The 14205-nt window shown below is 58.8% G+C and overlaps 1 protein-coding gene across 1 annotated transcript in view; it reads left to right on the forward strand.

Annotated features, from left to right (window-relative positions):
- Positions 1–14205, forward strand: part of LOC144609893 (nuclear factor NF-kappa-B p100 subunit-like) — an 86994-nt gene that overhangs the window by 17309 nt on the left and 55480 nt on the right. Inside the window, exons 2-3 of the mRNA XM_078428275.1 lie at positions 12705–12738; positions 13172–13238. Coding sequence (XP_078284401.1) covers positions 12706–12738; positions 13172–13238 — 100 coding nt within the window. The 5' untranslated portion in view covers position 12705. The remainder of the gene's footprint in view (positions 1–12704; positions 12739–13171; positions 13239–14205) is intronic.

The following is a 14205-nucleotide window of genomic DNA, read 5'->3' on the forward strand; positions in this document are numbered from 1 at the left end:
GTGGCTTCTCTAGATTGTGAATTGGCCCTCGTTGTGTGTAGGATAGTGCTGGTGTGGGGGCATCGCTGGTCGGAGCAGACTCGTTGGGCCGAGGGGCCTGTTTCTGCGCTGTATCTCTAAATTAAACACCCAGTTTTTGTCAACTGCCAAGTCACAAATTACTTTTCTGACATTCATATCCAAGATATTAACGTCTGTGATAAATAGCAACTGAGCCAGTACCGATCCCTGTGGTCACTGCTGGTGACTGGCTGTCACTGACAAGAGCACCACTTCACTCTGTCTCCTGTTACCAAGCTAACCCTGGATCTGATTTACCAACTTGTGTTGCTGAAGACTGAAGTGGACTAGAGAGGCAGGATAGAGTCACACAGCACGGAAACAGGCCCTTCGGCCCAACTTATCAATGCTGACCAAGATGCCCCAATCTGCCCACGTTTGGCCCATCTCCGTCTAAACCTTTCCTATCCATATCTCTGTATCTGAATCAAGCTTTATTAGGGAGATGTAGAAACTGGTTTATACCAAAGATGGACACAATGTTCTGGAGTAACTCAGTGGGTCAGGCAGCATCTCTGGGGAGAAGGAATAGGTGGAGTTTTGGGTTGAGACACTTCTTTACACTGAGAGTCAGGGGAGAGGGCAACTAGAGATATGAAAATGTTCAGAGCAGATCAGAGCTCTGATGACCAAGGGAAGGTGAAGCCACAATGGAGAGGTGATAATGATGCTGTATGGATGCGCACAGTGGAACTGGCAGGACGTCTAGGGTGGGGGTGGGACGGGGAGAGGGGATGCAGGGCCTGATATTAGAGATATCAATATACCGCTGGGTTGTGATTTGGGTCAGAACTCTTCTTCAGACTTGGCTTGCGAGATACAGTGGTTAGTGGTAGAGTTGCTGCCTCACAGCACCAGAGACCCCGGGTTCCATCCTGACTACGGATGCTGTCTGTACGGAGTTTGTACGTTCTCCCCGTGACCTGTGTAGGTTTTCTCCGAGATCTTTGGTTTTCTCCCACTCTCCAAAGACGTACAGGTTTGTAGGCTAATTGGCTAGTGTTAGTGTGCGAGGATCTCTGGTCGACACAGACTCGGTGGGCCGAAGGGCCTGTTTCAGTGCTGTATCTCTAAACTAAGCTACACTATAAAATTAGTCCGAATACTTCTCAGTATAAATAACTGTTGATGAACAAGTGTACTTTGAAATTCAGCAAACCTGTTGGAGAGGTGCACCTAATGAAACAAACCTTCTAGGAAATGTCTGTGGGTACAGGTGATCGTGATGTGATTTGCTAATTGTGCTGTGTGCTGCATGAGAATGATGTGGTTAACTGGTTGGAATGAGAATCGTAAATTGAAACAAAAGATGGAGCTGAGTTTGAGGTGTCGGAATTAGATTTGCAACTGAGATTGAAACTGCAAGAAGGCAAATATGGAAAATTCTTTAATTCTCACAAATCTCTTCACACAAAGGGCTGGGTGTGGTGGGGGGGGGTGGGGAGGTTCCTGGAACGTGCTGCCGGGGGTGGTAGTGGAGGCAGATATGATAGAGGTGTTGAAGAGATAGGCACAAGGATATGTACCTGCATTTATTTCTCCCCTCTCCCTTCCCTTCCAACATTCCCCCCTCGCTTCACAATTCACAACTCTTCAATCAATATTGTTGTCATCTCTGGCCTTTGTCCAACCATCAGCCCATCAACAAACTCCTCCCCTTACACTAGCACTGCCTTGTACACCAGCGACAATTTACTGAATCCAATTAACCTACAAACCTGTACGTCCTTGGAGTGTGGGAGGAAACCGGAGCACCCGCAGAAAACACACGGGGAGAATGTACAAACTCTGTACAGACAGCATCCGTAGTCAGGATGGAACCCGGGTCTCTGGCGCTGTGGGGCAGCAACTCTACCACTGCGCCACCTTGCTGACTAGGCATGAGAATTATTAACAACATCAGTGTGATTGAGTTAGTGTTATCTCTCACTTCATTAAGCTGTAGCCTTACCGCTGAGTCGCTCTCCACGGATGCTGCCTGGCCTGCTGGGTGTTTACAGCGTTGATTTATAGAACATGGAACAGTACAGCACAGGAACAGGCCCTTCAGCCCACAATGTCTGTGCCCAACATGATGCCAAGACCAACTCTAGTCCATACCCCTCCATTCCCTGCACATCCATGTGCCTCTTAAACACCACAATGGCATGTGTCTCCACCACCACCCCTGCCAGCACGTTCCAAGCCCCCACCACCCTGTGCGTTGTGGTAGTAGCTGTAGTAGGAGTGCATTCGTAGCAGTGTACAATTAGCAGTAGTATATTAGTATAGTAAACATGTACTACTACTAATATACATATTAAATCATACTACTCCATATGTACACCATATCATAACCCCGCATGCCCACAAGCACTCAGACACACACACACACACACACACACACACACACACACACACACACACACACACACACACACACACACATGAATGGTCATGCACACACAAACACACACAGCCGCACACACAGACACAGGCACACGCACACACACACATAAACACAGACGCACACTCATGTACACACAGACGCATATACATACACACACATACATAGACATACGGACACACACACATACATACACACACAAACGCACACATACACACACACACACAGGCACACACGCACACATACACACACACACACACAGGCACACATACATGCATGCATACACACATACATACACACACACATAGACACACACCCGCACACATACACACATAGACACACACACACATACATACAAACACGCTCATACGTACACACACACACGCATGCACACATGCATGCATGCACACACACGCACACATAAAGGCTTTAACTATCTACCATATCTATACCACTCATAATTGTGAAACTTCTACTGCCTTCCCTCATCCTCCAGCGTTCCAGAGAAAGCCACCCATCTATTGTCTATTGTCCACTGCCCACAACATTGTCTATTGTCCATCGCTGTGTAGATCCCTCATTCATCCGGTGCCACTCTCCAACCAAACTAATTCCTCCCTCTCTCCCCGTGCTCGTTCTGTCCCCACCACACACTGACCACATTCCCAACAACAGTTAAAGATGTTGCCCTGAAGCACCTCCCCTCCTCCTCCACTGGCTTCCCCACGGACTGCTCCTGATCTGATTAGTTCCCCTTCACCCCCCTTCCTCCTGGCACCCATCCCCTCCCTCTCACTCCAGCACCTGCTTTGCCCTGTGCCCTGTGCCCTGTGATGCTCATTCCTTGGCACCACCCTGCCTTCTCTACAGTGTTCCACCATGTGCCCATCTCCAGCCCGGGCTCCCCACCCCCAGCACTGAGCAGCTACCCTCCCCCTCCCCCCCCCCCCCCCCACTGTATATAGCTCCCCCCCCCCCCCACTGTATACAGCTCCCCCCCACTGTATACAGCTCCCCCCACTGTATACAGCTCCCCCCCACTGTATACACCTCCCCCCCCACTGTATACAGCTCCCCCCACTGTATACAGCTCCCCCCCACTGTATACAGTTCCCCCCACTGTATACAGCTCCCCCCACTGTATACAGTTCCCCCCACTGTATACAGCTCCCCCCACTGTATACAGCTCCCCCCACTGTATACAGTTCCCCCTCTGCAGTGTATAAAGCAGCTCCCCCCACTGTATACAGCTCCCCCCACTGTATACAGCTCCCCCCACTGTATACAGCTCCCCCCACTGTATACAGCCCCCCCCACTGTGTACACCCCCCCCACTGTGTACAGCCCCCCCACTGCATACAGCCTCCTCCCCACTGCGTACAGCCCCCTCCCTACTGTATACAGCCCCCTCCCCACTGTGTACAGCCCCCCACTGTATACAGCTCCCCCCCCACTGTATACAGCTCCCCCCCCACTGTATACAGCTCCCCCCCCCCACTGTATACAGCTCCCCCCCACTGTATACAGCTCCCCCCCCACTGTATACAGCTCCCCCCCCCCCACTGTATACAGCTCCCCCCCCACTGTATACAGCTCCCCCCCCACTGTATACAGCTCCCCCCCCCCACTGTATACAGCTCCCCCCCACTGTATACAGCTCCCCCCCACTGTGTACAGCCCCCTCCCCCACTGTGTACAGCCCCCTCCCCACTGTATACAGCCCCCTCCCCACTGTGTACAGCCCCCCACTGTATACAGCTCCCCCCCCCCCCCACTGTATACAGCTCCCCCCCCCCACTGTATACAGCTCCCTCGCCTGTATACAACCAGTCAGCGGAAAGACAACACATGATTACAATCGAGCCATTCACAGTGTTTAGTTTAGTTTAGTTTAGAAAAACAGGCCCTTCGGCCCACCGGGTCCGCGCCAACCAGCGATCCCCGCACACTAACACTATCCTACACGCTCTAGGGATAATTTTTATATTTACCAAGCCAATTAACCTACAAACCTGTACGTCTTTGGAGTGTGGGAAGAAACCGAAGATCTCGGAGAAAACCCACGCAGGTCACGGGGAGAACGTGCAAACTCCGTATAGACAGCACCTGTAGTCGGCATTGAACCTGGGTCTCTGGCACTGCATTCGCTGTAAGGCAGCAACTCTACCGCTGCACCACCGTGATCGCCCAAATATCATGTATTTCTACATGATAAAGGGAATAACGACCCAGTCAATCCCACATCATCCCCCTCCCCCCCTCCCCCCTCCCCCTCCCCCCCCCCCCCCCCCCCCCCCCCGGGTCTGGGACTGGGATTGGGACTGGGACTGGGTCTGGGTCTGGGACTGGGACTGGGACTGGGACTGGGACTGGGACTGGGACAGGATCTGGGACAGGGTCTGGGACTGGGACTGGGACTGGGACAGGGTCTGGGACAGGGTCTGGGACTGGGACTGGGACAGGGACTGGGACTGGGCCGGTGTCTGGGACTGGGACTGGGACTGGGACAGGGACTGGGACTGGGCCGGTGTCTGGGACTGGGACTGGGACAGGGACAGGGACTGGGACTGGGACAGGGACTGGGACAGGGACTGGGACTGGGCCGGTGTCTGGGACTGGGACTGGGACAGGGACTGGGACTGGGCCGGTGTCTGGGACTGGGACTGGGACTGGGACAGGGACTGGGACTGGGCCGGTGTCTGGGACTGGGACTGGGACAGGGACTGGGACTGGGCCGGTGTCTGGGACAGGGACAGGGACTGGGACTGGGACAGGGTCTGGGTCTGGGACTGGGACTGGGACTGGGACAGGGTCTGGGACAGGGTCTGGGACTGGGACAGGGACTGGGACAGGGACTGGGACTGGGACTGGGACAGGGACTGGGACTGGGACAGGGACTGGGACAGGGACTGGGACTGGGCCGGTGTCTGGGACTGGGACTGGGACAGGGACTGGGACTGGGCCGGTGTCTGGGACTGGGACTGGGACTGGGACAGGGACTGGGACTGGGCCGGTGTCTGGGACTGGGACTGGGACAGGGACTGGGACTGGGCCGGTGTCTGGGACAGGGACAGGGACTGGGACTGGGACAGGGTCTGGGTCTGGGACTGGGACTGGGACTGGGACAGGGTCTGGGACAGGGTCTGGGACTGGGACTGGGACAGGGTCTGGGACTGGGTCTGGGACTGGGACTGGGACTGGGACTGGGACAAGGTCTGGGACAGGGTCTGGGACTGGGACTGGGACTGGGACAGGGTCTGGGACTGGGACAGGGACTGGGACAGGGACTGGGACTGGGACAGGGACTGGGACAGGGACTGGGACTGGGCCGGTGTCTGGGACTGGGACTGGGACAGGGACTGGGACTGGGCCGGTGTCTGGGACTGGGACAGGGACTGGGACTGGGCCGGTGTCTGGGACTGGGACTGGGACAGGGACTGGGACTGGGCCGGTGTCTGGGACAGGGACAGGGACTGGGACTGGGACTGGGTCTGGGACTGGGACTGGGACTGGGACTGGGACAGGGTCTGGGACAGGGTCTGGGACTGGGACTGGGACAGGGTCTGGGACTGGGTCTGGGACTGGGACTGGGACTGGGACTGGGACTGGGACAGGGTCTGGGACAGGGTCTGGGACTGGGACTGGGACAGGGTCTGGGACTGGGACAGGGACTGGGACAGGGACTGGGACTGGGCTGGTGTCTGGGACTGGGACTGGGACTGGGACTGGGACAGGGACTGGGACTGGGCCGGTGTCTGGGACTGGGACTGGGACAGGGACTGGGACTGGGCCGGTGTCTGGGACAGGGACAGGGACTGGGACTGGGACAGGGTCTGGGTCTGGGACTGGGACTGGGACTGGGACAGGGACTGGGGCAGGGTCTGGGACTGGGACAGGGACTGGGACAGGGACTGGGACTGGGACTGGGACAGGGACTGGGACTGGGACAGGGACTGGGACAGGGACTGGGACTGGGCCGGTGTCTGGGACTGGGACTGGGACAGGGACTGGGACTGGGCCGGTGTCTGGGACTGGGACTGGGACTGGGACAGGGACTGGGACTGGGCCGGTGTCTGGGACTGGGACTGGGACAGGGACTGGGACTGGGCCGGTGTCTGGGACAGGGACAGGGACTGGGACTGGGACAGGGTCTGGGTCTGGGACTGGGACTGGGACTGGGACAGGGTCTGGGACAGGGTCTGGGACTGGGACTGGGACAGGGTCTGGGACTGGGTCTGGGACTGGGACTGGGACTGGGACTGGGACAAGGTCTGGGACAGGGTCTGGGACTGGGACTGGGACTGGGACAGGGTCTGGGACTGGGACAGGGACTGGGACTGGGACTGGGACAGGGACTGGGACAGGGACTGGGACTGGGCCGGTGTCTGGGACTGGGACTGGGACAGGGACTGGGACTGGGCCGGTGTCTGGGACTGGGACTGGGACTGGGACAGGGACTGGGACTGGGCCGGTGTCTGGGACTGGGACTGGGACAGGGACTGGGACTGGGCCGGTGTCTGGGACAGGGACAGGGACTGGGACTGGGACTGGGTCTGGGACTGGGACTGGGACTGGGACTGGGACAGGGTCTGGGACAGGGTCTGGGACTGGGACTGGGACAGGGTCTGGGACTGGGTCTGGGACTGGGACTGGGACTGGGACTGGGACTGGGACAGGGTCTGGGACAGGGTCTGGGACTGGGACTGGGACAGGGTCTGGGACTGGGACAGGGACTGGGACAGGGACTGGGACTGGGCTGGTGTCTGGGACTGGGACTGGGACAGGGACTGGGACTGGGCCGGTGTCTGGGACTGGGACTGGGACTGGGACAGGGACTGGGACTGGGCCGGTGTCTGGGACTGGGACTGGGACAGGGACTGGGACTGGGCCGGTGTCTGGGACAGGGACAGGGACTGGGACTGGGACAGGGACTGGGACTGGGACTGGGCCGGTGTCTGGGACTGGGCCGGTGTCTGGGACTGGGACTGGGACTGGGACTAGGACTGGGACTGGGACTGGGACAGGGACTGGGACAGGGACTGGGACTGGGCCGGTGTCTGGGACTGGGACTGGGACAGGGACTGGGACTGGGCCGGTGTCTGGGACTGGGACTGGGACTGGGACAGGGACTGGGACTGGGCCGGTGTCTGGGACTGGGACTGGGACAGGGACTGGGACTGGGCCGGTGTCTGGGACAGGGACAGGGACTGGGACTGGGACAGGGTCTGGGTCTGGGACTGGGACTGGGACTGGGACAGGGTCTGGGACAGGGTCTGGGACTGGGACAGGGACTGGGACAGGGACTGGGACTGGGACTGGGACAGGGACTGGGACTGGGACAGGGACTGGGACAGGGACTGGGACTGGGCCGGTGTCTGGGACTGGGACTGGGACAGGGACTGGGACTGGGCCGGTGTCTGGGACTGGGACTGGGACTGGGACAGGGACTGGGACTGGGCCGGTGTCTGGGACTGGGACTGGGACAGGGACTGGGACTGGGCCGGTGTCTGGGACAGGGACAGGGACTGGGACTGGGACAGGGTCTGGGTCTGGGACTGGGACTGGGACTGGGACAGGGTCTGGGACAGGGTCTGGGACTGGGACTGGGACAGGGTCTGGGACTGGGTCTGGGACTGGGACTGGGACTGGGACTGGGACAAGGTCTGGGACAGGGTCTGGGACTGGGACTGGGACTGGGACAGGGTCTGGGACTGGGACAGGGACTGGGACAGGGACTGGGACTGGGACAGGGACTGGGACAGGGACTGGGACTGGGCCGGTGTCTGGGACTGGGACTGGGACAGGGACTGGGACTGGGCCGGTGTCTGGGACTGGGACAGGGACTGGGACTGGGCCGGTGTCTGGGACTGGGACTGGGACAGGGACTGGGACTGGGCCGGTGTCTGGGACAGGGACAGGGACTGGGACTGGGACTGGGTCTGGGACTGGGACTGGGACTGGGACTGGGACAGGGTCTGGGACTGGGACTGGGACAGGGTCTGGGACTGGGTCTGGGACTGGGACTGGGACTGGGACTGGGACTGGGACAGGGTCTGGGACAGGGTCTGGGACTGGGACTGGGACAGGGTCTGGGACTGGGACAGGGACTGGGACAGGGACTGGGACTGGGCTGGTGTCTGGGACTGGGACTGGGACTGGGACTGGGACAGGGACTGGGACTGGGCCGGTGTCTGGGACTGGGACTGGGACAGGGACTGGGACTGGGCCGGTGTCTGGGACAGGGACAGGGACTGGGACTGGGACAGGGTCTGGGTCTGGGACTGGGACTGGGACTGGGACAGGGACTGGGACAGGGTCTGGGACTGGGACAGGGACTGGGACAGGGACTGGGACTGGGACTGGGACAGGGACTGGGACTGGGACAGGGACTGGGACAGGGACTGGGACTGGGCCGGTGTCTGGGACTGGGACTGGGACAGGGACTGGGACTGGGCCGGTGTCTGGGACTGGGACTGGGACTGGGACAGGGACTGGGACTGGGCCGGTGTCTGGGACTGGGACTGGGACAGGGACTGGGACTGGGCCGGTGTCTGGGACAGGGACAGGGACTGGGACTGGGACAGGGTCTGGGTCTGGGACTGGGACTGGGACTGGGACAGGGTCTGGGACAGGGTCTGGGACTGGGACTGGGACAGGGTCTGGGACTGGGTCTGGGACTGGGACTGGGACTGGGACTGGGACAAGGTCTGGGACAGGGTCTGGGACTGGGACTGGGACTGGGACAGGGTCTGGGACTGGGACAGGGACTGGGACTGGGACTGGGACAGGGACTGGGACAGGGACTGGGACTGGGCCGGTGTCTGGGACTGGGACTGGGACAGGGACTGGGACTGGGCCGGTGTCTGGGACTGGGACTGGGACTGGGACAGGGACTGGGACTGGGCCGGTGTCTGGGACTGGGACTGGGACAGGGACTGGGACTGGGCCGGTGTCTGGGACAGGGACAGGGACTGGGACTGGGACTGGGTCTGGGACTGGGACTGGGACTGGGACTGGGACAGGGTCTGGGACAGGGTCTGGGACTGGGACTGGGACAGGGTCTGGGACTGGGTCTGGGACTGGGACTGGGACTGGGACTGGGACTGGGACAGGGTCTGGGACAGGGTCTGGGACTGGGACTGGGACAGGGTCTGGGACTGGGACAGGGACTGGGACAGGGACTGGGACTGGGCTGGTGTCTGGGACTGGGACTGGGACAGGGACTGGGACTGGGCCGGTGTCTGGGACTGGGACTGGGACTGGGACAGGGACTGGGACTGGGCCGGTGTCTGGGACTGGGACTGGGACAGGGACTGGGACTGGGCCGGTGTCTGGGACAGGGACAGGGACTGGGACTGGGACAGGGACTGGGACTGGGACTGGGCCGGTGTCTGGGACTGGGCCGGTGTCTGGGACTGGGACTGGGACTGGGACTAGGACTGGGACTGGGACTGGGACAGGGACTGGGACTGGGACAGGGACTGGGACTGGGCCGGTGTCTGGGACTGGGACTGGGACTGGGACTGGGACAGGGACTGGGCCGGTGTCTGGGTCAGGGACTGGGACTGGGACTGGGACAGGGACTGGGACTGGGACTGGGCCGGTGTCTGGGACTGGGACTGGGACTGGGACAGGGACTGGGACTGGGACAGGGACTGGGACTGGGCCGGTGTCTGGGACTGGGACTGGGACTGGGACTGGGACAGGGACTGGGCCGGTGTCTGGGTCTGGGACTGGGACTGGGACTGGGACAGGGACTGGGACTGGGCCGGTGTCTGGGTCTGGGACTGGGACTGGGACAGGGACTGGGACTGGGCCGGTGTCTGGGTCTGGGACTGGGACAGGGACTGGGACTGGGCCGTGTCTTGTGCAGCCTCCCACACCACTGAGAGCCGTGTTGGTGGGAAGTTTCCACCGCCCTGTCATTGTGAACACAGGGCTGTTCCAAGAAGAGTGATGACACAAACTGTCCCTCCTGACGCCAGCAATAACTCCCCCCACACCCCCAGAAGTGCTGAGCAAACTCTCGTTCAGGGACTTGCCCTAAACTGGAGAGGGGCCAAACATGTTACCCTTGGGAAATCCCAGGAATGAGTGGGTTAACCTATGATGAACAATTGTCAGCACTGGGCCTGTACTCGCTGGAGTTTAGAAGAATGAGGGGGGACCTCATTGAAACTTACAGAATAGTGCAAGGCTTGGATAGAGTGGATGTGGAGAGGATGTTTCCACTAGTGGGAGAGTCTAGGACTAGAGGTCACAGCCTCAGATTAAAGGACATACTTTTAGGAAGGAAATGAGGAGAAATTTCTTTAGTCAGAGAGTGGTGAATCTGTGGAATTCATTGCCACAGAAGGCTGTGGAGGCTGCCATTGGATATTTTTAAGGTGGAGACAGATAGATTGTTGATTAGTACGGGTGTCAGAGGGTAAAGGGGAGAAGGTAGGAGAATGGAGTTAGGCGGGAGAGATAGATTAGCCATGATTGAATGGTAGAGTTGACTTGACGGGCCGAATGGCCTAATTCTACTCCTATTCCTTATGACCTTATGAAAGGGTGCGGGGAAGAGTCACGAGGATGTTGCCAGGACTCGAGGGTTGAGCTACAGGGAGAGGTTGGGGAAGAGTAGATATTTATTGATACTGTGTAGGAAGGAACTGCAGATGCTGGTTTAAACTGAAGAAAGACACAAAATGCTGGAGTAACTCAGCGGGACAGAGAGCATCTCTGGATGGGAATGGGTGATGTTTCAGGTCGAGTCCCTATTTCAGACTGATTATTGATTTATTGATACTGTTCCATTTTGCTGCACAAAAGGCATTAATTCAGATGAGACAAAGAAATGAGTCTAAGAGTTATGGTCCCCAGAATGTCCAGCTCACAAATCCATCTGCAAAGGCAGCACAAGCAGGTCGAGCCGCTGCCTCAGCACCAGGGACCCCGGTTCAGCTCTGATGACGGGTGCTGCGTGGATCACTGTGTGGAGTTTGCACGTTCTCCCTATGACCGCGTGGGTTTTCCCCAAGTACTCTGGTTTCCTCCCACATCCTAAAGACTTGCAGGTTTGTAGGTTAATCGACCCTCCCAGTGTGTAGGGAGTGGAAACAGTGTGAACAGTGTCAGTATGGGCTCGAGGGGCCGAATGGACTGTTTCTTTCAACCAATCAAATTTGCCATCAAAAGTCATGAGCCACGTGAAAGGCTTCAACTGTTGGCTGTGAAATTAAATGTGTATCTTGAAGCAAGAGAGACTTTACATACAAGGACAGTGAAGGAGGGCGGTGGGAGCGGGCATGTGGACCACGAGTGTGCCCACAAACCATGGGCAGCCTGGTACAGGGGGCAGGAGCTGTGAGGCCACCCTCAGTGAGGGAGGAACTGCGGGCAGAGGGAGTGAGAATTGGGGAAGGGGCGAGAGTTGGGAGAGGGCAGAAGGAAAGAGAGACAAGGGGAAGAGAGGGAGAGACGTAGGGAGGGTGGTGGGCGAGAGAGGTGGAAAGGGTGGAGGTAGAGTTGGGGAATGAGGGACAAAAGTGAGGGTGAAGGGAGTGATGGGGGTGGGAGAGGGAGTAGGGGGTGGGAGAGGGAGTGGGGTGTAGGAGAGGGGGTGGGGGGTGGGGGAGGGAGTGCGGGGGGTGGGAGAGAGAGTAGGGGGTGGGAGAGGGAGTGGGGTGTAGGAGAGGGGGTGGGGGGTGGGGGAGGGAGTGCGGGGGGTGGGAGAGGGAGTAGGGGGTGGGAGAGGGAGTGGGGTGTAGGAGAGGGGGTGGGGGGTGGGGGAGGGAGTGCGGGGGGAGGGAGTGGGGAGGTGGGGTGGAGGTTGAGTTGGGAGAGGTTGGTGGGAGGGCGGGAGGGAGAGTTGAGGGTGGAGGGATGAGAGGGTGGGGTTAGAGGGAGAGAGAGTGACGTGCGAAGGTGGAGGGAGGTAGTGTTGTGAGAGTGAGGGGGAGTTGGGGTGAAGGTGGGGGGGGGTGGTGGTGATGAGGTGGGGCTGAGGTGTGGAGCCACAGTGGGGTGGGGGGGGGGTGGTGATGAGGTGTGGAGCCACATTGGGGTGGGGGGGTGATGAGGTGTGGAGCCACAGTGGGGTGGGGGGGGGTGATGAGGTGGGGCTGAGGTGTGGAGCCACAGTGGGGTGGGGGAGGGGGGGGGGTCAGGGTGACCAGGAGCTCTGTGGGGTGGTGAGGCGGTTGTTGGTGAGTTTGTCTCTCCCCGTCATTGGGCAGTCAGTAAATGATGAGAACGTTATTGTTTCTTTCAGGATGGATGATGCGTACAACCTCGGGACACAGGACGTGAGTACGGCCGGCGTTGGAGAGCATCGCGCTTTTCCTCCTGACCATGTCAATGACCAATGACCCTGAACCCGGCCCTGACCCCCGACCCTGACCCCCGACCCCGGCCATGACCCCCGACCCCGGCACCGGCCGTGACCCCCGACCCCGGCCGTGACCCGCGACCCCAACACAGGGCCATGACCCCCGACCCCAGCCTTGACCCCGGACCCCGGCCGTGACAACCGACCCCGACCATGACCCCCGGCCGTGAACCCGACCCTGGCCGTGACCCCAACCCTGGCTGAGACGCTGACCACCAGCCATGACCCTCGACCCAGGCTGTGACTATGACCCCGAACCCCAAACTGACCGATGACCCCTGACCTCGACTGAACGTGACCCTTAACCATGGGCCTGCCTGTGACCCCTGACCCCTGTGTGGTTCCCCCAGGCGGACGGTGACTTTGGGCAGCTGGATCTGAACGTGTTGACCAACGCTGAGGCCGCCCTCGTGTCAGGTAATGGCGATGACAATAGACAATAGACAATAGACAATAGGTGCAGGAGTAGGCCATTCAGCCCTTCGAGCCAGCACCGCCATTCAATGCGATCATGGCTGATCACTCTCAATCAGTACCCCGTTCCTGCCTTCTCCCCATACCCCCTCACTCCGCTATCCTTAAGAGCTCTATCCAGCTCTCTCTTGAAAGCATCCAACGAACTGGCCTCCACTGCCCTCTGAGGCAGAGAATTCCACACCTTCACCACTCTCTGACTGAAAAAGTTCTTCCTCATCTCCGTTCTAAATGGCCTACCCCTTATTCTCAAACTGTGGCCCCTTGTTCTGGACTCCCCCAACATTGGGAACATGTTATCTGCCTCTAATGTGTCCAATCCCCTAATTATCTTATATGTTTCAATAAGATCCCCCCTCATCCTTCTAAATTCCAGTGTATACAAGCCCAATCGCTCCAGCCTTTCAACATACGACAGTCCCGCCATTCCGGGAATTAACCTAGTGAACCTACGCTGCACGCCCTCCATAGCAAGAACATCCTTCCTCAAATTTGGAGACCAAAACTGCACACAGTACTCCAGGTGCGGTCTCACCAGGGCCCGGTACAACTGTAGAAGGACCTCTTTGCTCCTATACTCAACTCCTCTTGTTACGAAGGCCAACATTCCATTGGCTTTCTTCACTGCCTGCTGAACCTGCATGCTTCCTTTCATTGACTGATGCACTAGGACACCCAGATCTCGTTGAACTCCCCCTCCTCCTAACTTGACACCATTCAGATAATAATCTGCCTTTCTATTCTTACTTCCAAAGTGAATAACCTCACACTTATCTACATTAAACTGCATCTGCCATGTATCCGCCCACTCACACAACCTGTCCAAGTCACCCTGCAGCCTTATTGCATCTTCCTCACAATTCACACTACCCCCCAACTTAGTATCATCTGCAAATTTGCTAATGGTACT

Source organism: Rhinoraja longicauda, chromosome 35, assembly GCF_053455715.1.
Source record: "Rhinoraja longicauda isolate Sanriku21f chromosome 35, sRhiLon1.1, whole genome shotgun sequence".
Classification (NCBI taxonomy): domain Eukaryota; kingdom Metazoa; phylum Chordata; class Chondrichthyes; order Rajiformes; family Arhynchobatidae; genus Rhinoraja; species Rhinoraja longicauda.